The 26,985-nt window shown below is 40.1% G+C and overlaps 1 protein-coding gene across 1 annotated transcript; it reads right to left on the bottom strand.

The window, feature by feature from the left end:
• Positions 1–6,851: 6,851 nt before the first annotated feature.
• On the bottom strand, positions 6,852–26,132 carry LOC306980522 (cysteine and histidine-rich domain-containing protein 1; the record flags this gene model as incomplete). Its single annotated transcript, XM_079579951.1, has 11 exons — positions 6,852–7,307; positions 9,966–10,028; positions 10,104–10,223; positions 15,168–15,270; positions 15,536–15,606; positions 17,263–17,315; positions 18,057–18,160; positions 22,313–22,467; positions 24,029–24,085; positions 24,316–24,365; positions 26,069–26,132. 11 exons carry the CDS (start codon positions 26,130–26,132, stop codon positions 6,852–6,854), a joined length of 1,296 nt encoding a protein of 431 aa, XP_079436077.1.
• Positions 26,133–26,985: the final 853 nt, after the last annotated feature.

The raw sequence follows: 26,985 nt of genomic DNA, 5'->3' as shown, positions 1-26,985 counted from the left end.
TAATTTTACACAACTTTACAAACTTTTCCGTTCAAAAATGTGCTTACGACTTACAACTCCGCCGGTTTGGGGAGGACGAAGCCATGACGAGCGGCTAAAGCGTCAAGAAAAACTGTCTGAAAAACGAGGAACAAGACCATTTCTTTGCATGTGGAGTCCGCCATTTTGTTTTTGTTTTTTTTACGTTCAAAGTGGTTTTAAGCCTTTTTAATTTCTCTATTTTCGCCTTATTTATTTGCTGTTGCTACTGCCATGAGAACTTCTTAACTACTACAGCAACGAAAACGATCAAACATCTCGACTTTACGAACTTCTTTATCCTAAATGTTGCAAAAAATATACAGACGAATGTAACTCGTGTGGACTTGTTTTAAATATGTGAATAATAATAATAATAATAACGATGTTTTAGGTCGTACTGTTGTGGTACTAAAAAGTGGTTAGACTGTGGTGATAATAACTGTATACGCTGCAAAAATCTGTGTTTTTGACGAGTCGTTTCATGTTGACGTGGAAACAAAAAGTGGTCGAGCGATATTAGTAAAAAGGGAGCATACTTGAATCTATGGGCGGACTTAAGATATTAGTAAAAAAAAAGAAAAAAAAACAAAGTCATCCACTGCTTTTCACTCGTGCTGAACGCTATACGGAGGATTTCTCAGTCTATTGCAATGATTGTATCCGAGTATGTGGACATTTGAGTTTTTTGCCTTGTCCGTGGTTAAAAGCTATTATTACAGATATATATATATATTTTTTGTATTTCCTGACGGTACTACGTGAAGCTGGTTTTTTGCTGCTTCTCTCTCTCAGACTTAACTCCACTGTGCGTAATAGTTATCGATATGTAAACAAAAACAAAAAAAATCGACTCTAGTTTGTGTGCGTGTCCCCCCCCCCATCCCCCCCGTCCCTTTGCATGCAAACCTCTCGCCGCCTCAAAGATACTGAAGCCTCAATGTGGAGTTTCGGGTTCCACTCCCGAGACGGCGTTCTTATAGTTTACCGCGTGCCGTCTGCTCAAGGGTTAACGATGAAATACTACAGGACTGATGTTTCGGACGGAGTTGAGGGAAATGTTCAAAGCGAATACTAATGATCCTTAGAAGTAAAGTAAAAAGTCGGACAATATCAACACGCTGTGGCTTCGGGAAGTCTAAACTCAGATTATCCTTCAGTAATACATGAAAGTACAAACTGCAAAGTCTTAAAAGTATGAAAAAATTGCATCAATATCATGAATTAACCCGGGAGTTAGGGTTATGATTAGGGTTAAGAACGGCAAATGCGATGTAAGTTGTGTTTCACCCGCACAAATCTTGCACATAGTTTCAGAAACTAGAAGGTCTTGGCTTTCAAATGAGGCATCACACGGGCATATAGGCTGTAAGCTCTCCTGTCAATACGCTTTGAGATTTGGGTGTGCATAATTGCAAACACTAACCAGGTTAAAGCCAATGTCGGCTTAAAGCAGAACTAAGTAACTTTTTTATCTTACTAAATCCTTTTCGTAGTCCCTTTGGTGATAATACAAGTGTTAATGGGATGATTGGGGGGTCTTTCATCTCCCCCTGGTGTCTCTGTCCAGAAAACCACAATTGCAACTTCCCTGCACCGGGTCGGAGCCACCAATACACAATAACAGAATCACGAAGAAGAAGCTAACAGGCTAATGGGCGAAGCTAACTGTGGGCTAGCGCCACTTAAACAGTATTTACAGCCAAGTTGGAGTGAAAAAAATTAGCTCCATTGTGTAATTGGATGAACAATATCCCTCTCTCCCTTTGTGTTTTCTGTCAGTGTAGTATTTACTCTCACAGACGATTAATGAGTCAAAAAAACTCAACATGCTACGACACTTGCAGTGGCGCTTATGGCCTTTAGGTGCATGAGTTACTTAGTTCTGCTTTAAGTTCCTGAATAAGGTGAATACATGAAACATAAAATGAAATAAGGGTACGAGGGCTATAAGGGTACGAGAAATAAAATAAGAGAAAAAGATGTGGTAAACTTAGCAAAACTCTGAATTAGAAGAGGGCAATATTTCGTCTACAAGATAATTTCAAAATTTCTGTTTGGAAGTTATGCAAATTTACGAGTTTATCTCCAACGTCAAGAAATATGGGGAAAACTGGGGAGAAAAAATTGGCAGAAAATTTTTTAAAATAAGGGGAAAACAAGTTTTAAAAATGGAGGAAATCATAAAAATAAAAAAAAGCAATTTTAAGAAAATGATGCACATTTTTGCATATTTCTGATGGTTTGCCAAAACCGTTATCAAGAAAGTCCCCAAAAATATTGAAATATAATTTTTTGTCAATATCACATATATATTTAGATAACTGTGCAAATGTATGGTAACAGGTTACTTAGTGTTCATGATTCAGACAGGAAAAAGCCGTCCATGGGGTTGTTATTGGGTAAAATGATCTCAAGCGAAAATGCCTTTGGAGTGTAATATTTTTACTACTGTACTTTGGGTATCTAGGATCATAGTATTTGCTGCGTAGGGCTTTCACATTTTACCTTCATGTGCCATGGTTGACCCGCTCACTTTCTCGCGAGGCTTTGGTGAATCTGTGCCAACTCAGAGAGAGAGAGAGAGAGAGAGAGAGAGAGGGCCCATGTCGAACATTTCAAAACGTTTACTTACTGTGTCACGCCTTGCACTTTACGACTACGCAAACTCCATGGGGAAAAAAAGAAAAGTACATACTGTGTGCATTATAATGATTGTTTTTTATTCATCTGAGAAAAGGATATATTTATATGTATACAGAAGTAAAGCGTGGGTGTGTGAAATGTTTAAATAGCAAACAAAAAGAGTATTTACGAGATGTTCTTTAAGAGCTGTGTGACATCCTAAAGTTTTTAAGGCGTTTGAGCTTCGTCGCAGATTTACAAAAGACAGTTTAGTGTTTTGTAAAGGAGGAAACTATGAGAAGCTGATTTGTTAAATGGAAAAGTGCCCTTCGCATGTTGTGATCTGGCAACTAAAGTGAAAATACCTCACACTGGTAACAATCGTCTGAAACCCACTATGTCTTTTGTTTTTCCCATAGATTTAAAAACATAGCTAATCCGCTACATGCTAACTCGCAACCATAGAACACACACTTTATATAATCCCTATAGTTTTCTGAACCTTTATGAACAGAAAAGTATTTACAACGATATTATCCTCCACCGTGCTTTTACCAGGCCTGTCATGAGAGCAAATTTTTAAGTTCGATATATATTATTGACTCTAACACATGTGTAGAGCATAAATTACTGACTATTCCAAAAAAAGACAGACTAACCATTTACCACGTGGCCATAATGTGTTGTTTATATCTGGATCTCTTATTATGTCAGTGCCCTCTGCTGGACACGTGTGGAATTCTTTCCTTTGTTGATTCAAGCTGCCCCATAGTGGCTGGAGTGAGCATTCTGGTTATTTCTCATCACTCCACACGGGAATATGCTAGAGCCAGGGGTAGACAATGTCAGGCCCGGGGGCCAAATCCGGCCCTCCAGCACAGAACCTCTGGCCCCCAGGATGATTTTGAGAAATATTATTGTGCAAATAAGAGATTAAATACCTGTTAAAGTAGTCTTAAAATGCTAGAAATAGTGTCAGTATTTTAAAAATGTCAGAACATCCCGCTTGGTCACATATAATGTTCAATGGGAATTCTCTACTGGTGGGTCGGGACCCTAAAGTGGGTCACGGAACCAAGTTTCAGTGGGTTGCGAGACTATAGGGAAGTTTTATTCAATATTTTCCATCTGAAAATGACAAATTACAGTTCTATTTGGGTCCTCGGCTTGTCATCCAAGGGTAATGGAGGATCCCAAAGCCCTGCTTTCTGAGAACCACATATGTAAAACATTGGCATTTGCAGAAAATAGTTCTTTACTTTAGGCTACAATGTGGAGGTTCGGCCCTTGGGTGTTTTGGGAATGATGAAAATCGGCCTCCACGACGCCTACCCCTGGGCTAGACTTACTTTTTATAACATACTCAGGAATTTGTGCTCTACAAGTCATGGGCTTGATTGAATCATCTCGGAAGTGGCCCGCGGGCCGCCTGTTGGAGACCCCAGCTCTAGCCCATTCCTGTGCGGAGTTAAGATAAGATAATATAGCCTTTATTGACCTCACAATGGAGGAATTCACTTGTTAGATTCAGCTCTCAGAATAGACAAGAAATGTACAAAGAATGTTCACTCCAGCCACCAGGGGGCAGCCAAAATAATAATTAAAAAGAGGAAAGAATTCCACACGTGTCCAGCAGAGGGAACTGACTTCATATGAGATCCGGATATAAACAACACATTAGAGCCACGTGGTAAATGGTCGGCCTAGTGTAGAGAAACCTGTGACACAGGCTGGTAAAGTGCAATACAAATGAAAGCCATTGTTATTATTATTTATTAGGCTTCATTCATGTCCAAATCAGCATCATGTTAAAATCACAGCTCATTATTTTTAATTTATTTACATTTAGATACTTTCAAATGACTGTAAAGCTTTGTTCTAAAAGTGCATACCCTGAAATAAATGTAGATACAATTAATATTGAGCCCAAAAAAGTATCATCTGTTGTAAGATATAGTTATTATCGTGACGAGCTTTTACACTTAATAGTTTTTGTCTATGGGGAAATGTACTATGTTTGGAGTGTGGTTCCATTTAGTGCCAATTATTGCCATTAAAACAAACGACTGTCTTGAATAGATAGATTTCCTAAGTATCTCATAGTCTCAATTTTACAAACCACTACACTGTGTTTTATTTTTATTATTTATTTTATTGATAAAAATCCTACTTTCCCAAAACAGATGTTAACTTATTCTTTTGATCTTGAGTGCTCTTTGTTGTAAATTATAAGTTGCCTAAGACAAAAAAAAAACGTAAAAAAAAAAAAAACATTGTTGCCTAAATGAATCTTTTTGAGAAGGATTGAGTACAGCTTTTGTTTTTTTATAAGTTGTTTACCGTTGTGTTCGATTTAGTTTTTTGCTGTATTTATATATTAAGTGCTTTAAAGACTCTACAAATGCTTTCCCACAGTGGACCATGGACTGTCCTCTGGCGTCAGTGTGCAACAGTGTTTGACAGTGCTGTCTGTGAACGCAGCTCTGAGCCCCATGTGACAGACCTGGGTGTCGATGTTGCACGATCGTGTGATGGAGGTGTTTATCGTGTTCGTTGTGTGCATTTGTAACAGATACAAGTCGGAGCAACTCTCTGGAGATTAAACCGTTTATTAAAGTGTGAAAACAAAGGATGTGTCTTTTCTTTCCGTTTCTGTTACTATTTCCCTCCCCCTACATGTTCCAGCCATGTCCTAATGTGTAGAATGAGCCCAGACCTGTTAAAGGTGTTATTTCGGGTCCGAAGTCCTGTCATGCACGAGCTTAAAGGGACTATAAGGAGTTTAAAAATGTTAAAATTAAGTATTTTCCTCCCCCTACATGTTCCAGCCATGTCCTAATGTGTAGAATGAGCTCAGACCTGTTCACCACAACTGCCTCTAAAATCCTGTACGGTCAATCAAAAATGTGTCACTTCGGCCCGAATTGCCGTCATGCACGAGCTTAATATAGAAGGTGCAGTTACACATATGGCCTGAGGTGGCAGTAGTGGGTATAAAATGGCCATCTTGCATCTAGCCCCTTTAAAGCAGAATTATGCAACTTTTTATGCAAAAAACAAGTTGATATTTGTGCGTATTTGACCTTAGAGTGACAGTGGGTCAGCTTGGCGCCTTTACTTTCCATCACAGTGGTCTCTACAAAGCTCCAGGACCAATTGTTTTGTAGGTATTCTGGTGGGAGGGTCCATCAGCAGTGAAAACCTTCCAAACATTTGATCCTGGAGCGTCCAAGAGACCACTGGGATGGAAAGTAAAAGCGCCATGCTGATCACTCATACAGCCAATGGTCAAATACGCACAAATATCAACTTTTTTTTCCCACATAAAAAGTTGCATAATGCACCTTTAAGCTGAGCTCTAAAAAAAGACCCTTCATTTCATCATAACATTGAATTTAATCTGGATATGATATGGGGACACTGAAGTGGCCTGTTACAAAACCAAGAGAGAGAAAAGAAAAACTGGTCATTTCTAAACAGCCTATATTTCTTTTGAATACACAGAAATCGAGAAAAAACTTTTTTTCAGTAGTTGTAAGGACAGAAACACGATGCCCAGAAGTGGCTCAAATCACTGTGAACACTCAGACAAAAATGCTTTTATGGGGAGATTTCGGATGGTCAGGGACAGTCTTTTGTCCCCGAGTTGAACAACAATTTGACCGAGCGGGGTGCTTTACTGTAATAGCACTAATAGTTGTGCAACAAAAGTCATCGTTCCATGAGGGGGCGTGGCTTATAGTTCAAGTGTGATTGATTGATTGATTGATTGATTGATTGATTGATTGATTGATTGATTGATTGAAGTGTGTTTTTCTTGATTGCACATTTTTCCTGACTATTTGCACCCTGACTGTTCTGAAGAGCTGCTGTAAGTCCAATGTTATCCTCATATTAAAATAACCAAATACATAATTCATTTCAAAATTAAGCTAAATGTAGAGTTTGAACTTGTCCCTCTAATTTCCCTCATTGTCCAGCTTCGTCCCTCTTAAAAACAAAAACGCCCCACATCTTTGTATTTCTCTTTATTCAAATGAAATAGCTCTCCAAAATACCACTTTTCACTGTTTTAACACTGAAAATGACAAACAAAACATTGGCAAAATAAAAAAGAAGGAGGACAGTTTGCAGAGCACGCAGTGGCACAGTGAGGTAAACACTCTTGTAAACTGTTGTGAATCATCTGAGGCCTGAACACGATCAGGTTAATCCTCCAGGTCGGGCATGTCGTCGTCGTCGTATCCCTCCTTCGCGTCCTCCTCCCTCTGCCTCGCCTTCTCCTCTTCGTCCCTCTTCCTCTTCTCCATGGCTTTCTTCATGTCCGCCTGCACCTGGGCCATCTGAATCTTCTGCATCTCCTCCAGCTTCTCCCTCAGGTCCTCCTCGTCGCTCTTCTTCTCCGGCTCTTGCTGAACCGGTTTGTTTTTCCTGTTTTCGGGCGTGTCGTAGGCCCACTCCTCGTCCGAGTCGCTGATGTCGTCGTCCTCGATGTCCCAGGTGGACTGGTTCTGCTCCTGCTCCAGCTCCAGGTCCTCGGGCTCCGGCTCCGGTTTGTAGTTGGGGTCCTCCAGTTTGCCCCAGGACACGGGGTCGGCTTTGCGCAGCACGATCTCCACTTTGGACGGGACGTAGTTGATGCCGCTCTGCTGGACGTCGGCCACCTGAAGGAGGGAGAGAACAGGCTGTGAAGGTTTCAAACCATGTCAAGACACAGATCAGGATTGTGTTGTCAACCTCTGGACCGAGCGCATTTTCTCCAGTTCGTTTTTTTTCCCCAAATCTAAAAGCTTCTCGACTGGAGAGTCAGTGTAACACCTCATTTGAGAGACTTACAAAAGTGCTTGTAGCGTTTTTGTCACATTTTTGAAACATTTTTCTTGTGTTTGACATGTTTTTTTAATTACATTTTTGTCACTTTTAAACATTTTTATTCAACTTTTTATCACAATTTTGTCACATTTTTATCACTTTTTTATTTTTATCACATTTATTTTAGCAAATTTTTGTCACTGTTTTAAGACTTTTTGTTACTTTTTTATCACTTTTCAACACATTTTTGTCACTTTTTAAACACATTTTTGTCACTTTTTTAACACCTTTTGTCACTTTTTTAACACCTTTTGTCACTTTTTTCTAACACTTTTTGTTACTTTTTGTCACTTTTTCACACATTTTTGTCACTTTTTTAACACTTTTTTATCACATTTTTGTCACTTTTTAAACACATTTTTGTCACTTTTTTAACACTTTTTGTCACTTTTTAAAAACTTTTTATCACATTTTTGTCACTTTTTTAACACTTTATCACATTTTTGTCACTTTTTTAACACTTTTTTATCACATTTTTGTCACTTTTTTAACACTTTATCACATTTTTGTCACTTTTTTAACACTTTTTTATCACATTTTTGTCACTTTTTAAACACATTTTTGTCACTTTTTTCTAACACTATTTGTTACTTTTTGTCACTTTTTCACACATTTTTGTCACTTTTTTAACACTTTTTGTTACTTTTTGTCACTTTTTAACACATTTTTGTCACTTTTTTAACACTTTTTTTATCACATTTTTGTCACTTTTTTAACACTTTTTTATCACATTTTTGTCACTTTTTAAACACATTTTTGTCACTTTTTTAACACTTTTTGTCACTTTTTAAAAACTTTTTATCACATTTTTGTCACTTTTTTAACACTTTATCACATTTTTGTCACTTTTTTAACACTTTTTTATCACATTTTTGTCACTTTTTTCTAATACTTTTTGTTACTTTTTGTCACTTTTTCACACATTTTTGTCACTTTTTTAACACTTTTTTATCACATTTTTGTCACTTTTTAAACACATTTTTGTCACTTTTTTAACACTTTTTGTCACTTTTTAAAAACTTTTTATCACATTTTTGTCACTTTTTTAACACTTTATCACATTTTTGTCACTTTTTTAACACTTTTTTATCACATTTTTGTCACTTTTTTAACACTTTATCACATTTTTGTCACTTTTTTAACACTTTTTTATCACATTTTTGTCACTTTTTAAACACATTTTTGTCACTTTTTTCTAACACTATTTGTTACTTTTTGTCACTTTTTCACACATTTTTGTCACTTTTTTAACACTTTTTGTTACTTTTTGTCACTTTTTAACACATTTTTGTCACTTTTTTAACACTTTTTTTATCACATTTTTGTCACTTTTTTAACACTTTTTTATCACATTTTTGTCACTTTTTAAACACATTTTTGTCACTTTTTTAACACTTTTTGTCACTTTTTAAAAACTTTTTATCACATTTTTGTCACTTTTTTAACACTTTATCACATTTTTGTCACTTTTTTAACACTTTTTTATCACATTTTTGTCACTTTTTTCTAATACTTTTTGTTACTTTTTGTCACTTTTTCACACATTTTTGTCACTTTTTTAACACTTTTTTATCACATTTTTGTCACTTTTTTAACACTTTATCACATTTTTGTCACTTTTTTAACACTTTTTTATCACATTTTTGTCACTTTTTAAACACATTTTTGTCACTTTTTTCTAACACTATTTGTTACTTTTTGTCACTTTTTCACACATTTTTGTCACTTTTTTAACACTTTTTGTTACTTTTTGTCACTTTTTAACACATTTTTGTCACTTTTTTAACACTTTTTTTATCACATTTTTGTCACTTTTTTATGAATGTTTCATTGCTTTTTTGTCACTTTTTGTCGCGTTTTCATCCTTGTTTCGTTGCTATTTTTATGCAGCTGTGTCTCGCACTGAAATACAACTTTTTAAGATTTTAATCATGTAGATCAGAATAATTAAACTTAAAGCTGCATTATGCAACTTTTATGTGGAAAAATAAAGTATGTGTGGTCAGTATCGCCCTTTCACTTTCCATCACAGTGGTCTCTAGGACGCTCCAGGATCAACTGTTTGGAAGGTTTTCTCTACTGACGGATCCTCTCACCAGCAAACCTACAAAACAAGGGATTCTGGAGTGTTGTAGAGACCACCGTGATGGAAAGTAAAGCTGGCTCATTACAAGGTCAAATAAGCACAAATATCAACTTTTTTCCAAATCAAAAAGTTGCACAATGCAGCTTTAACCTCTCTTTAACTGGGTGCATTTCCTCCAGTTCGACTTAACACAAATCTAAAAGCTTCTCGACTGGAGCTCACAGGGCACAAAAAACACAACAATAAAGACTAAACTATGTGTAACAAGATCCACCTGAATCTGTGTAAACTATATTTAAGCTGAGTGTACTGTAAACATGCCTAAGCCTGGACAAACGCAATAATTAGTCATTTCTTTACTTACCCCCCAAAGGTGAAACTCCCTCTTGAAAATCTTGTCGTTTTCAAACTGGATTTGGCAGAAGACCTAAAGAAACAAAAGAGAAACACAATCAATAAAGAGACATGAGTTTAGAAATGTTAAAGAATATATGAAACTCACTATGGTGCTGTTGGCCTCGATGGTGGTGAACTCCGGTTGTGCGTTCTTGGCATAAATGGTCACGACCACGTTGTTTCCCGTCTGGTGCCAGTCGTGTCGACACGCCACCTTCTTCTTATCCTGGAGATGTGTTTAGATGTGTTTAGATGTGGATAGTTTAACAGCACCCAGCTCTCAAACACTATAAAGAGCACAATATGCAAAAGAGATCCACAACTGTATTTCAACACTTTAGCATTAAAAAAACATAAAACACACCATTTTTGATCTACACCATTTACTGTCTTTTTAAGCCATTTCTTTGCGCTAAAGTTAGTTGTTCCCACATGCTGATTTTGTAAATGTACAGCAGGGGTTTTCAAACTTTAACTCTCGGGTCTCGTGCATGTAAATACACCACACCAGGTTGTAGCCTTAGGTTAATTTCCATCCGTTGTCCCACACTTGCACTTTCAAACACACTCACATTCATCCTGGCCTATTGTACATGTTTTTAGTGGTAGGGGAAACCGGAGTACCCGGAATGAACCTATGCAGACACAGGAGAACATGCAAACTCCACACACGTTAGAGCTGTGAAGCTAGAGCTACCGTGCTGCCCAATAGTGCAAGAATCAGCTTATTAATATCCATAAACATATGACCAACGCTAACCAGTATGCTAACCAGTATGCTAACCAGTATGCTAACCAGTATGGTAACCAGTTTGCTAACCAGCATGCTAACCAGTTATCTGCCAGCTCAGGGTTAGGGTTAGCGATTATGCATATCCAAATTTCAAAGCGTATTGACAGGAGAGCTTACAGCCTATGTGCCAGTGTGAAACCTTATTTGAAAGCCAAGACCCTCTAGTTTCTAAAACTGTGTGTAAGATCAGTGCTGCACTACCCTGCCCCTACAGGCCAAAGCTGCAACTGCAATAGTACAGAGGCGGCACCGAGTCCGGAGAAAATCACCTGGAGGTCAGAGAAAGCCTAATCTACAGATCTGTGTTTACAGTTACAGTACCTTTTCTTAACCCCCACCTTGGCTTTACACAAATCTAAAAGCTTCTGGAAAAAAAGTGTCAAAATAGCGACAAAAATGAGTCAAAAACATGATGAAAATGCAACAATAAAGCCACAAAAGAGCAACAGAGGAGTAACAGAAAAATAAGAGACAAATAAGAGACAAATAAGAGACAAATAAGAGACGAAGAAGTGATGAAAAAGTGACAAATAAGTGATTAATAAGTGATTAATAAGTGATCAATAAGTGATTAATAAGAGACAAATGAGAGACGAAAAAGTGACGAAAAAGTGACGAAAAGTGACGAAAAGTGACGGAAAAGTGACGGAAAAGTGACAAGAAAGTGACAAGAAAGTGACGGAAAAGTGACGGAAAAGTGATGGAAAAGTGACAAGAAAGTGACAAGAAAGTGACGGAAAAGTGACGGAAAAGTGACGGAAAAGTGACAAGAAAGTGACAAAAAAGTGACGGAAAAGTGACAAAAAAGAGACAAATAAGAGACGAAGAAGTGATGAAAAAGTGACAAATAAGTGATTAATAAGTGATCAATAAGTGATTAATAAGAGACAAATGAGAGACGGAAAAGTGACGAAAAAGTGACGAAAAGTGACGAAAAGTGACAAGAAAGTGACAAAAAAGTGACGGAAAAGTGACGGAAAAGTGACAAAAAAGTGATGAAAAAGTGACGAAAAAGTGATGGAAAAGTGACAAAAAAGTGCCGAATAAGAGACAAATAAGAGACGAAAAAGCAACAGTGATTAAAAGGAGACCAAAAAGTGACGAAAAAGTGATGAAAAAGTGATGAAAAAGTGATGAAAAAGTGATGAAAAAGTGACGGAAAAGTGATGAAAAAGTGATGAAAAAGTGATGAAAAAGTGATGAAAAAGTGATGAAAAAGTGATGAAAAAGTGATGAAAAAGTGATGAAAAAGTGATGAAAAAGTGACGAAAAAGTGATGAAAAAGTGATGAAAAAGTGATGAAAAAGTGATGAAAAAGTGACGGAAAAGTGATGAAAAAGTGATGAAAAAGTGATGAAAAAGTGACGGAAAAGTGATGAAAAAGTGACGGAAAAGTGATGAAAAAGTGACGGAAAAGTGATGAAGAAAGTGACGAAAAAGTGACGGAAAAGTGATGAAAAAGTGATGAAAAAGTGACGGAAAAGTGACGGAAAAGTGACGAAAAAGTGATGAAAAAGTGACGAAAAAGTGATGAAAAAAGTGATGAAACAGTGCCGAATAAGAGACAAATAAGTGATATAAAATAAAATAAAAGTGACAAATAAGAGACAAATAAGAGCCGAAAAAGTAACAGTGATTAATAAGAAGTGACTAATAAGAAACAAAAAAGTGATGAAAAAGTGACAAATAAGTGATTAATAAGAGACAAATAAGTGACAAATAAGAGACGAAAAAGTGACGAAAAAGTGACGAAAAAGTGACGAATAAGAGACAAATAAGTGACAAATAAGTGACGAAAAAGTCTTAGCTTCCATATGTTACTCTGGCCTATCAGCTGCGACACTTTAGATTTGGGTAAAGCTGACCTTGGCTCTGGATAAGATCATTTTGTCCAATCGTCCGGCTGCCTTGCCTCTTTGACCACTGACTCATTGGTCACTTCGGACATGACCTCACACCTGTGGATCCCTGTCAGGGCCACCTCTCCTCACACCTGTGGATCCATGTCAGGGCCACCTCTCCTCACACCTGTGGATCCCTGTCAGGGCCACCTCTCCTCACACCTGTGGATCCATGTCAGGGCCACCTCTCCTCACACCTGTGGATCCCTGTCAGGGCCACCTCTCCTCACACCTGTGGATCCATGTCAGGGCCACCTCTCCTCACACCTGTGGATCCATGTCAGGGCCACCTCTCCTCACACCTGTGGATCCCTGTCAGGGCCACCTCTCCTCACACCTGTGGATCCCTGTCCCTGTCAGGGCCACCTCCCCACACACCTATGGATCCCTGTCAGGGCCACCTCTCCTCACACCTGTGGATCCCTGTCAGGGCCACCTCCCCTCACACCTATGGATCCCTGTCAGGGCCACCTCTCCTCACACCTATGGATCCCTGTCAGGGCCACCTCTCCTCACACCTGTGGATCCCTGTCAGGGCCACCTCCTCTCACACCTGTGGATCCCTGTCAGGGCCACCTCTCCTCACACCTATGGATCCCTGTCAGGGCCACCTCCTCTCACACCTGTGGATCCCTGTCAGGGCCACCTCTCCTCACACCTGTGGATCCATGTCAGGGCCACCTCTCCTCACACCTGTGGATCCCTGTCAGGGCCACCTCTCCTCACACCTGTGGATCCATGTCAGGGCCACCTCTCCTCACACCTGTGGATCCATGTCAGGGCCACCTCTCCTCACACCTGTGGATCCCTGTCAGGGCCACCTCTCCTCACACCTGTGGATCCATGTCAGGGCCACCTCTCCTCACACCTGTGGATCCCTGTCAGGGCCACCTCTCCTCACACCTGTGGATCCATGTCAGGGCCACCTCTCCTCACACCTGTGGATCCATGTCAGGGCCACCTCTCCTCACACCTGTGGATCCCTGTCAGGGCCACCTCTCCTCACACCTGTGGATCCCTGTCCCTGTCAGGGCCACCTCCCCACACACCTATGGATCCCTGTCAGGGCCACCTCTCCTCACACCTGTGGATCCCTGTCAGGGCCACCTCCCCTCACACCTATGGATCCCTGTCAGGGCCACCTCTCCTCACACCTATGGATCCCTGTCAGGGCCACCTCTCCTCACACCTGTGGATCCCTGTCAGGGCCACCTCCTCTCACACCTGTGGATCCCTGTCAGGGCCACCTCTCCTCACACCTATGGATCCCTGTCAGGGCCACCTCCTCTCACACCTGTGGATCCCTGTCAGGGCCACCTCTCCTCACACCTGTGGATCCATGTCAGGGCCACCTCTCCTCACACCTGTGGATCCCTGTCAGGGCCACCTCTCCTCACACCTGTGGATCCATGTCAGGGCCACCTCTCCTCACACCTGTGGATCCATGTCAGGGCCACCTCTCCTCACACCTGTGGATCCCTGTCAGGGCCACCTCTCCTCACACCTATGGATCCCTGTCAGGGCCACCTCTCCTCACACCTGTGGATCCCTGTCAGGGCCACCTCTCCTCACACCTGTGGATCCCTGTCAGGGCCACCTCTCCTCACACCTGTGGATCCCTGTCAGGGCCACCTCTCCTCACACCTGTGGATCCCTGTCAGGGCCACCTCTCCTCACACCTGTGGATCCCTGTCAGGACCACCTCTCCTCACACCTGTGGATCCCTGTCAGGGCCACCTCCTCTCACACCTGTGGATCCCTGTCAGGGCCACCTCTCCTCACACCTGTGGATCCCTGTCAGGGCCACCTCTCCTCACACCTGTGGATCCCTGTCAGGGCCACCTCCTCTCACACCTGTGGATCCCTGTCAGGGCCACCTCTCCTCACACCTGTGGATCCCTGTCAGGGCCACCTCTCCTCACACCTGTGGATCCCTGTCAGGACCACCTCTCCTCACACCTGTGGATCCCTGTCAGGGCCACCTCCTCTCACACCTGTGGATCCCTGTCAGGGCCACCTCTCCTCACACCTGTGGATCCCTGTCAGGGCCACCTCTCCTCACACCTGTGGATCCCTGTCAGGGCCACCTCTCCTCACACCTGTGGATCCCTGTCAGGGCCACCTCTCCTCACACCTGTGGATCCCTGTCAGGGCCACCTCTCCTCACACCTGTGGATCCCTGTCAGGGCCACCTCTCCTCACACCTGTGGATCCCTGTCAGGGCCACCTCTCCTCACACCTGTGGATCCCTGTCAGGGCCACCTCTCCTCACACCTGTGGATCCCTGTCAGGGCCACCTCTCCTCACACCTGTGGATCCCTGTCAGGGCCACCTCTCCTCACACCTGTGGATCCCTGTCAGGGCCACCTCTCCTCACACCTGTGGATCCCTGTCCGGGCCACCTCTCCTCACACCATGACTCCATCTCGTTACTGCTCGGCCCCGTGTTCCCGTGTACCTCATTAAACTTTCATACCTGTTTCCGCACCCAGCAGTGTTTGCCCGTGGTGCAGCCTTTCTGATCCAAGAAGGCGTTGAAGTCGAGAGTTTTGATGCAGCAGCAGCTCCAGTACTTGTATCTGCGGGATCACGGCGTGCAAAATTAATGAATCAAATGAAAACAAAAGCCGTGCGTTAGAACTTCCTTTTCAACTTTTGCGAAAAGCCCGCTCTCTTTTATCATCATCATTTCGGGCTGGATCCTCCGTGCGCGAAAGGCCTTGAGTCCCGTTTTCGGAGCCGCTAATTGTGGCTTCAGAGAGTTATGTAAATGAATATAGGAACGCGGGACTCTGATGTTTCGCGCACAGTCGGATCAAAAGTGATTATGTTCTTTTCTCTTACCCCTCGTGGAAGACCGGCCCGCCCGGATGGTGCATGCACGGTTCTTTGTCTGTGTTCGCGTCTTGATAGACCTATAAAGGATAATAACATCAACAATGGTGGAGGATAAAGAAGAAGAAGAAGAAGAAACTGGATGAAACTGAACAGATGAAAACTTGAGGCAAGTCCTGCACATGAGCTGATGAGAAGGACTCGAGCACAGGAGAAAGGACCTTCTTAAAAAATCACTTGAATTAAGGCACTTTATGTTGAGTTTGAGTCAGTTTGAACTTAACTAAGATCAGATAAAAATGCCAATGATACGAAATGATACGAAATAATCTGAATTAAAGTCGCACTATGCAACTTTGTACATGTATGTAATCTTTTTTTAACTCATTAAAATGTATTTGACCTTTCAGGGACCCCAGGGATGCTTGGGTGTTATCACACACTGCAAACATGTTATCTTGAAATCAGAGGAATTTTCTTGAAATAAGTAAATTTGTCTTTGATTTGAGTCTAATGTCAAGAAATCTGTCCATGCAGCAAGATATATACACTTAAAGGGACTATACAGAGTTTAAAAATGTTAAAACTAAGTATTTTCTCCCCCTACATGTTCCAGCCATGTCCTAATGTGTAGAATGAGCCCAGACCTGTTCACCACAACTGCCTCTAAAATCCTGCACTTTCACTCATAATGTTGCTACTTCAGGTCCGAAGTGCCGTCATGCTCGAGCTTAATAAAGGCAAGGCAACTTTATTTATACCATTTCGTACACAAGGCAACTCAATATAGAAGCTGCAGTTACACATAAGACCTGAGGTGGCAGCAGTGAGTATAAAATGGCCAACTTGCATCTAGTCTCTTTCATTTCAGTGTAAATATCTTAACACAAGGACAAATGAGGCAACTCCTGTATTCATTTATTTTTACTTTATGCAGTGTAGCCTTAACAGCTGATTGAACCGTCTCCGTGGTTACAAATCCAGAAATCCTAAAAAAAAACCTGAAATGAAATTGATCCTGAAGCATTATATGAGCATTATATTATTATTATTATTTTATTTTTTTTGGAACTAAAAGTTGCATAGTGCATCTTCCAATGTTCCATTTGCAAGAGGTTTTATCTTATCCGAGACCAGACTAAATAACACTTTAGATTTAATCTCTTAATCCAAGTAAATTGATGTCATTTCTTACTTAAAATGATGATTATTTTTCCAGTGTGTTAATGTGTCTTAATCAATAAGCACACATGAACAAATGTGAATATGAAATTAGAAGTCATGGTTTACTCAGGAAATCTAGTTCAGTTGTTACCAAAGCCAGAAGACTTATAGAGAAAATCAAGTAATAAATCAGCGTACGTCCCCCCCACTCCCAAAAACATATTTAAAACAATATTTATCAAGTTTACAGCATTTAACATCTTCCAAAAATGTGACTTTCATGCAGAGTGACGTTTCCTGCTTTGCACACTAGATGGTGCTGTTTATGAACTTAAGAAAAGCCCTGATGTGGATTTGAGATTGCAGTTGGAGAAGCTTTCATCTAACCTTTGTGGAGGAGTGTGTTGTTTTTATATAATCTGGCAGATCTCTGAGTACAAGTACACAGATATTTCCCATGTACAAGTGTCAGATAAAAGCAGTGAACCTGATAAACCAAAATACACTGTAAAAGTAAGCTGTCTGCATTGACATCATTGTCCAGTTTTTGCTTCAGTGATAAAGTCTCGTACCGTTTTACAGCCCGCGTTCTTGCAGCGAGTTCCCGGCGTCACTCCTTCACTCTCTGTTCAAACAACAAAAGCAGAAACTATGAAAGTCGCGCCGTATCTTTCAGCAATCGGCCACATTCTCCTCAGAGCGGCAGACAGCGCCGAGCCTTGACCTTTGCAGACCCTATTATAGCCGAGTTTAAAGTTTCTGGGAGAAAAGTTCACATTAGAACTTCATTTGCTGGAGTTGCATAACATAAGTTCATCACTGACCTTTTGAAGCGTAAAGGTTATAGAGTTGGGGATGGAATATTATATAAATTAAAAAAAACATTACAAACGACTAACAACATGGGATACTTTAATTTATGCTGATTCTAATAATAAATATGAGTCTAGTGTTAAAGTACTGCAACAGATAATATAAAATTCCTCAGAAACAAAACAAAAGGGTTTTAGTTTTGGCGGTGTTGTTTTACTAAGGCCCGCCCCAGGCAAAAAGGCGAGCGTTTGGGGAGTCCCAGTTGCCATGGGTTTCGATTGATTGTTGCCATAGCAATAAATAATAAGAAGCATCACTGGGCTTTCTTTTGATTGGTCAGAAAGTCCTCAAAATGGCAACAGGAAATAGAAAACGAGCAGATGAGCAGATTCAATGAGAAATTCACTGATGACGTGCTTTCCCCTAAGATACGTACATTTTAGGTTACATCATATTTTCTGGAACCCTATATAAGCTCTTACAGTGTAGGTTAGAGTTCACTCCAAACATAAATAAATAAATTCTGAATAGTTTAGAGACTTTATTGTCGTACCTTTCTTCTCCTGCTCCGCCTTCTTGTTGAGGTTGAGCTTCTGTAGGATTTGCTCCAGAGAAGGGGACACTTTGAAGGGCAGTTTGGTCCTGGCCTCGTCCGCACTGTGGACGCAAACAACCACAAGAGGTCACCAAAAAATGTAACAAATGAGTGTTTTAATCTGAACTTTCCAAGGTCAGATAATAGTCTAAAATCTGTCCAAAGTGCTTTACAGTAAGGAGTCTAGTCACTCATTCACTCTCTCATTCACACACCAGTGTGCGCAGACACTGGAGGTGAGGAGGGGGAAGTGTCTTGCCCAAAGACACAATGACAGTGTGCATTTGCGGGAACTGGGATTCGAACCTACGACCTTCCGATCACGAGACGATCAGCTCTAACAACAAGGCTGTTTACCTCTTCACCCCCACCTTAACCGAGCACATTTTCTCCAGCTCGGCATTTGTCAAATTGTTGTCATGTTTTTGGAGCTTTTTTGTTACATTTTTGTTGCTTTTTTGTTACTTTTTTATTACATTTTTGTTGCTTTTTTGTTAATTTTTGTTATTTTTTGTTCCTTTTTTGTTATTTTTTGTTACATTTTTGTTGCTTTTTTGTTACTTTTAGTTATTTTTATAGTTATTTTTTTAGTTGTTTTTTACTTATTTTTTGTTACATTTTTGTCACGTTTTTCTTGATTTTTTGTTAATTTTTGTTATTTTTTGTTGCTTTTTTGTTGCTTTTTTGTTGCTTTTCTGTTACTTTTTTGTTACTTTTTTGTTCCTTTTTTATTTTTGTTATTTTTTGTTGCTTTTTTGTTATTTTTTGTTCCTTTTTTGTTATTTTTTGTTACATTTTTGTTGCTTTTTTGTTATTTTTTGTTATTTTTTGTTCCTTTTTTGTTATTTTTTGTTACATTTTTGTTGCTTTTTGTTACATTTTTGTTGCTTTTTTGCTATTTTTTGTTTCTTTTTTGTACTCTTTTGACGCTTTTTACAATAGGCTTTTAGATTTGGATGACGACAAATGAGCAATACCAAGATCAAAGTTTGTTTACATTTCTAAAGCCGTCATCGGTGCTGCTTCGGTTTTAAGGTTGAGGATGTGTCACCTTTCACCTCCAAAGGCTTTGTCAGCAACTAATCTTTTAGCAGCAGGCTATATTTTAAAATCATTTGACTTGACTGATTTAGCAGGGAGGGGTTAACTCATTTTAGAATAACGATGGATGGAACCAATGCCGAGATAAATCCCTCCCTGCTCAGTCAGTAAAAGTATATCCTGCTGCCAAAACATCAATAGTTGCTGATGAAGCCCGGCGAGGCGAAAAGATCCATAACGTTATAACCTCGCGACCCTGGAATCCACATAAATGTTTGACAGGAGCAGATTGTGAACTCAACCGAGCGCACTTCAATGTCGTGCTCCCTAAAACCGTGATATTAGCAGTCGTCGCGAGAGCAAGAAAACATGAACTTTTAATAGTCTCAATTTCAAAGTCAGACTAGACCACAGCGCTTGATAGACTTCCTGCTGAATATTCAACACAGCCGCGCCGTATATGACCCGAGGATGACCCGTCGGATTTGGTGCATACTGATATGTCTGTTTGCATAAAGAGGGAGAAGCATCGCGCCCAAAAAAAAAAAAAGGTTGGACAAAATTTCGAAAACTCATACTACTGCGAGGGGGGATTGGTCTCTACTTGAGTACGTGTTATTTGAAAGTAGGTGCGAAGGGTTGAAGGGTGTTGCCGGGGAAACAAGAATGAAAGATTTAATCAATATTTTACCCCAGTTTATGGTTGAAAACGACTCGATTTTGAGAAACATTATTACACAAATCAGAGAGTACTTTGAACATTATTAGAGTTAAACGGGAGAAACAAAATTATAAATACTCATTACACCCAATTAGGTCATATATTATGTACAACACTGGAAAAAGAATAATCGTTTTAAGGAAGAAATGACATAAATCTACTTGAATTAAAGGGGGGTATTATGCAAAATCGACTTTTTCAAGCTTTACATCATGTTATTATGTCATTCCGTTAAAAACATGCCTGAAGTGTTGCCTTGGCACATTCACGTGTTTTTGAGTAATCTGTAAAAACTCTGATGGCGGCCATTTTAGGGATAGGTTTGCCTGAGTCCTCCTAGGAACGCCCCCACCTCCTGGAGACGCCTCCGAGCTTTGGTCACCAGCCGAGTAACCAACCACTGCTCCTCAGCAGAGCCCCCTCCCCACTGATGCCACAGACAGCGTGTGGAGGGGGCGTGTCTGAAAGGGTCAGAGGTTCTTAAAGAGACAGGGGCCTATTTCAAGACATTCCCTACAGCCATTTTGAGAGAGACATTTTATACAAGGCAGTTGTTCTAATTTACTGCATTTACAGACCAACAGAAGGTTTGGTCATCATTGTAGTGTGATATAGACTGGTGCTATGTGATTGAAAAAAGCAAAATACCCCCTCTTTAAAAGATTAAAGTAGATTAGGTCTGGTCTTGGATGAGATACAACCTCTGGTAGTAGTTATTCTCTTAATTCAGATAATTTTGTGTCATTTCCCGTGAAAAGCTGATCTAAAAAAAAAAAAAATCTGATTTCAAGTGGGTTTTATTCTTGTTCCACTGGTGCGAGCTTTTGTATCTTGGATTAGTTCATTCATCAAATTTAAAATGGTCATAAGATGGTTATTTTTCCAGTGTTGTGCTTTACTTTGGGCTAATAATCAGCGGCTTCGGCCCTCGGTCTATTTACAACAAAGAAAATCGGCCCTCCGCCAAGAAAACTTGCCTACCCCTGCCGTATATTTTTGAAAAACCTTAGAATTAGTTACATCAGGCTTTGATTATGGGAACATGGCTCAACAACAATGATCTGGATCAGGGGTGGGCAATTAATTTTCATAAGGGGCCACATAAGAAGCCTGAATTGCTTGGAGGGCCGCACCAACAATAACTCGAACTTATTTGGCAACTTTATCCTATTGTACATTATACTAAATTGTGTATTTTGAATATCTGATCTTGTTATTCAGTAGGACTATTCTTCTTTATTTTGCTTATTCAACTTCTTATACTCATTAACTCTCCAAGTAAATTTCCCTGGGGGCCAAAACATACATGGGGAGTGTATTGCCGGGGTCCATAAACAAAAGCTCCTAAATACAAAATATGTTTTCATTGGGAAAATACAATTGAGGAAACTTTTTTGTAGCCAATGTGTTGTTTGTATCCTGATCTTTCATTATGTCAGTGCCCTCTGCTGGACACGTGTGGAATTCTTTCCTTTTCTTTTTATTTAAGTGGCCCCCTAGTGGCTGGAGTGAGTATTCTGGTAATTTCTTTAAATAATCATAACTCTTCAACGGAATGGGCTTGAGACTTCCTTTTTTTTTTGACATACTCAAGAATTTATGCCTGACATGTCGTGGGCTCAATCATCATAATTTGCCCAGGTCTGATCTGGACAGTGCCAGTTTTACAGGTTTTCGATCAAAAAGGATTATCTCATAGGGAGATTCACACATGAGTCTTACAACTTCTTCACTCCTGCCATTATGGAGAAGACTGTGATCTGGTCCAGGTCCAACTGACAGGAAGCTGAACTCTCCCCTTCCAACCCTCCACATAAATACGTTTGTTAAGTGGTGACGTCACAGCTCTACTTCCGGGTCGGCAGATGTGCGAGAAACTACAAAAAACTCTTTAATACCACAATGAATATTTCTGAAACTCAACAGAGAGTTACTGAACATACTTATTTATCAGACTCATTAGCCAAAACTGCTGTACCTACTGCTATAAAAGTAATATTTACCAAAATCGGCACTTCCTGGTTAGCGGAGATAAATGCTAACGGCGCAGCAGCTACGCTAACCCTGGAAGCAGTGACTTTGGTAAATATTACTTTTTTAGCAGTAGGTGCGGAATTTTTGGCTAATGAGTCTGAGAAATAAGTAGGTTCAGTAACTCTCCGTTGACTTTCAGAAATATTGACGGTTGTTTTTAAGAGTTTTTTATGTTTTTTTCTCGCATATTTGCCGCATATTGCCTAAGTCATGACGTCACACTTAACAAACGTATAGCTTTGACATAGGGCTAACTTTGACTTAATAGAAAGTCAAAGTCTTAAGCACTATAATACTAATTTTCCATAATAATGAGATATTTACAAATGTATTTCTGTATTTTCTTCAAGGTCACACTGATAAGTAATATACATTGGTTCACATATTCACCTCTACAAAGTCGTGTTTTACGGATTACCTGGGTCTCTCCCTCTGCAGCGCCTCTGCAGACTTGGGCCCCTGGAAAATCATCTCGGCGCCGTTGATGACTTTGTTCTGTCCTTTGTCTGAGCTCACCTCCGGCACAAGAGGCTCCTGAGGCTTCTCATTACTGTGGCGCCCCCTGGTGCAGCCCTAGGGTATAACGCACAGGTCAAATCAGGTTAAATTATCTAAGTGTGGATTACTAAAGGGTTATGGTAAATCAATTCTGAGCTACATTTGGCAACTTGTCAGTCTTTGCTTTTCGCTTGTTCCAACTAGTTTAGTATTGGATAGAGATTGATGTTTTGTGTGACTATATTTCAAAACAGTCAGTATCAGTCAGGTATTGCAGTACTTTTTCAAGGTAACTGTGGCAACACTGCTCATTGTCGCACTCGAAATTAGATTAAAAAAAATCTCAATTCACATGAAAAAAGATCGTTTTGGGGAGACACTACAGGCAAAACTCAATGTTTTCAGTTTTCGGGCCAAATTGGTCTCCAGAAACAAAACCTGGAAACAAACAAAATACCTAATCTTCATAATGACATGTTTGAATATTGCGCTGATTCAATGTTTCCCCATAGACATATGTAGGATAACGGAATTTCAATAGCTTTTTTCTCAAACTGCATTTTTCTCTCATTGTGGCGACACCATCTCCACGTCAGGAGCTCCTAAAGACTTCAAATTCTCCAACCTTGGACTGAACAATATTTTGAAGATTTTTTCAGAGGGATTTTTCAATATCTAATTCCTAGCCTGATTTATTGAGTTTTAAATGTCAAAAAATGAGGCGAAAATTGGTAACTCATATGTTATTCAGATTTTGTCCCTTAAAAGATGGGAAATTTGGGGGCATTTTCAGGCATAAAACACCTTATTTTTTATATGAAAACATAAAATGACAGAAAACTTGCAATATATTTTTTTGTCACATTTATGCCAGTAATCTACAGCGAAAGTTTCAAATGAATATCAGTAAATTAAAAAAAAAATCCTATTTGCCTGCAGTGTTATTCGGGCTGCAGTGTTATTCACCTTAACTGTACAAAAATAACTTGCCACACGGACAGATTCCTTGAAATTTGTTACTCAAATCATTCCAAGAAAATTGTACTTATTTCGAGATTTTCAAGTCACTAAAACTTGTTAAATTCTCTGTTTACTGCTGAGGAGTTCCACAAGGATCTGTTTTAGGTCCTCTTTACTTTCATGACCGAAGATGAATTGTTACTTTGGAAGCATAGCATGTAAATAGCAATACAAGTAGATCTGTACCCAATTGTCATTTAGATTTATTTTAGAAAGAGACATGTTAAATAGGTACATTATCTGTTTACTGCTGAGGAGTTCCACAAGGGTCTGTTTTAGGTCCGCTTTACTTTCATGACGGAAGATGAATTGTTACTTTGGAAGCATAGCATGTAAATAGCAATACAAGTAGATCTGTATCTAATTGTCATTTAGATTTATTTTAGAAAGAGACATGTTAAATAGGTACATTCTCTGTTCACTGCTGAGGAGCTCCACAAGGGTCTGTTTTAGGTCCGCTTTACTTTCAGGACGGAAGATGAATTGTTACTTTGGAAGCATAGCATGTAAATAGCAATACAAGTAGATCTGTACCCAATTGTCATTTAGATTAGTTTAGAAAGACATTATGTTAAATATCTTCACAGGATAATAGTGTTTCAGGGTTCATTGTCACCTTGATGGAGAGAAACTCGGAGAAGTCTGTCGTCCTCTTCCTACAGCAGGACCATCCCTACAGGCACAGACACAAACATTATTATGGCGCCTTGTTCGGTTTTATTAATCCTTTATTTATCGTGTAGCCGCCGATGTTTCTGCCTTCCCTCAATTTACTTCCCTGAGAAGACATCTTTGAATTTCAATGAGTTCTGTCAAATTAATTCAGGACACAAACTGAAATGAGACGACTTGAGATTTGTATCGGGCTTCGCTGCTTTTCTTATCTATTTATTTATTTTTTACCTTTAGAGCGTCGTGGAAGATGGGAACGCCGGGATGAAACACGCAGGAATCTGAAGGGAAAAGAGTTTGGAGAATGAGATGGAGAAGCTTAGGTTTGGGGGAGGAGAGGTGTGGTCGACATCAGCCCGAATAACTGTTCACAAAGGCCTCAACCAAGACTGTTTTTGGATTTCAGATAAAACTGTAGGAGCTAGAACGCACTACTTTTTCTGATCCAAAATCTGTTGTTTTGGTCAAATCTTACACCAGTGGTCCCTATCCCTTTTTGTCTTACCCTTAGACGTTTCTTTTATACTTCAAGCACTATGTATGTCATGATTGCTAACAACTATTGAGAAAATGATCAAGAAAAGCTCAGATTTTGGGTAAACAAAGCTAAAAAGGCTCTAATCCATGTACAACATAATTCAAACTGCTTTAATTTGAAGACATTACTCTGCACTTTTCCCCTGCTGGGAAACACAGGATCAATAAGATCATTCTTGGCAAAGCTATCAGATATCCTGCAGAAGAAGAAGCTATTTTCATCTCAAGGTTTATTTTCATTACAAACATGGAACCTATTATATGCAGCATGTTCATTGCAAACAAGGAGGGAAACTGAAAAGGTGTAGCTGAAGCTGCAGCTTATTATTATGTTTGGGGCCTTGGCTAGAAAAAATGTTGAAGCCAGGGGTCTCCAACCATTTTTTAACCAAGTGCAATAATCTTGGTCAAACAGCCAACTACATTTATACTAGTCAAAAGAAATCAAATTTCAATTATTTTGCTCAATTTGAGACATATTAACTTATACTTGTATATACTTGTTATACCGATCAGGTATCGCTCGGGTTAGGGTTAGGGTCAGAGGTTAGGGTTATGATTAGGGTTTCACTTACACAGATCTTGGCTTTTAAATGAGGTACCACACTGGTATAGGCTGCTATAGGTATAGGCTGTAAGCTCTACTGTTAATACGCTTTGAGATTTGGTTATGCAAAATTGCTAACCCTAAGCTGGCAGATAACAAGTTAACTAACCTAGTTAATTATTTTTGCAGTGTGTTTGGAGAATGCGTTCAACATATTTAAAACAAATAGAAAATTAGTCTAAATCTTGATTTATCAAGCGTTTGCAGAAACAGAGAGCCTTTGTGGAGCTGCTTAAGGGCAGACGAGCTCCCGGTAACTCCCGAACTGCTGGTTGTGGATCCCTGCTTTACCTTGAGAACATAATTTGTTACAAAACACATGCTTGGAAGATATTGTACCTGCATGTTTCGTTTTTCTGTAGTTTTTAAGGATGAACATACTGATGATAAACTTAAACCGCACACCCATCTGACGGTGTTTTGCTTTTCCTCTTACTCTCGGGCTATCCTCTTGTTTACATCTACAGAGCGTGTTTCATCTGAGGACCCCCCACTGAGAATGTGCCGGCCTCCAGAACCTTCTCTTGCTTTACCGACATCACAGTAAATCCTTCACAATGGAGCGCGCTGTGGTGGTATAGTGTGAATGTCGTCATCTCGTCAACATTGTTACTAAATGCCAACTTAATCAAGAACCACTAAATCATCACTCCATTCAAATGCATGGGTATCGCACACACTGATCGCCCCCTTGTGGTCAGTAGCTCCACTCATTCATTCTACCATTTGGCAAGATTATGGTTTTAGAATCGCCCTTATTGTTTACTACATGTTATTACAAAAATAAGCTTCAAGCATGCATAAAACATATAGGCATCAGTACAAGTTGAAATATCTCACCGTCCTTATTCTTGGGTGGATCAAACTTCTCCCCACAGCCTCGGTTGTAGCAGTTTAAAGCCATCTCAGCCTGTGCTTTGTAGTCGCAGTAGTAGCAGTAACAGTTGTGAGTAAAGTAGTAGTTGTGGTATTCCCTCAGTGCTCACGATCTTCTCCCCCAAACTCTCTGCCCTCGCGGTCTTTAAAAACCCATAGAAACCTCCAGAAAGAGCTTCCCCCGTCCTGGACAGTGTGGGACCATGTGGTGGTGGTGGAGGTGGTGGTGGTGGGGTAAGGCCAGGGTGAATGAAGGTTAAATTTAGAAGCTCCCCCCCCCCTCACCACTCCCCACAGCTGTCAGGACTTATCTGCGGAGCGGCCTGTCAGCGAGGGAGTGCCACTGGAGACTGACACAGCGCAGATTTGTGTCGTTTTAGGCCGTCACAGCCGCTGAAGAGGGACATTTCTCCGCTTATTGATACTGATCAAAAAAAAAGGAAGAAGAGGGAAAACAAACCAAAGGTGAACGCAGATGACAATACGAAACTGTGGTGGTGATGAAAGTAGAGAAGCCACAGTTTTTAAGTGAAGACTTTGGATAACAAGCTCTCATTGAGTTGTGATATGAATGGTATGCTGAGTGCTTGACTGTTTCCTGAAGTGCTGCTGGTTTTGAGATGTGAGTATAACATCAGCCGGTCCAGGGTAGGGCTGATACCAGTATAAAAGTTTAGGCACTACTGGAATTGAAAAATTAGAATGATCGAAAATCTTTATAGACCTTAGAGCAGGGGTAGGCAAGTTTGTGTCCTGGAGGGCCGATTTTCATCATCGTCAAATCACCAAGGGCTGAACCTTAGGGCTTTTACATTATACATGATGTATGAGATGTTTTTTTTTTACTTCTTACCTCCTGGAAAGCTAAGACCTACGAAAGG

Source organism: Gobius niger (assembly GCF_951799975.1).
Source record: "Gobius niger genome assembly, chromosome: 21".
Taxonomy (NCBI): domain Eukaryota; kingdom Metazoa; phylum Chordata; class Actinopteri; order Gobiiformes; family Gobiidae; genus Gobius; species Gobius niger.
Note: the sequence above shows the minus strand (reverse complement) of the source record. Positions and strands in the feature narration are given on the sequence as shown.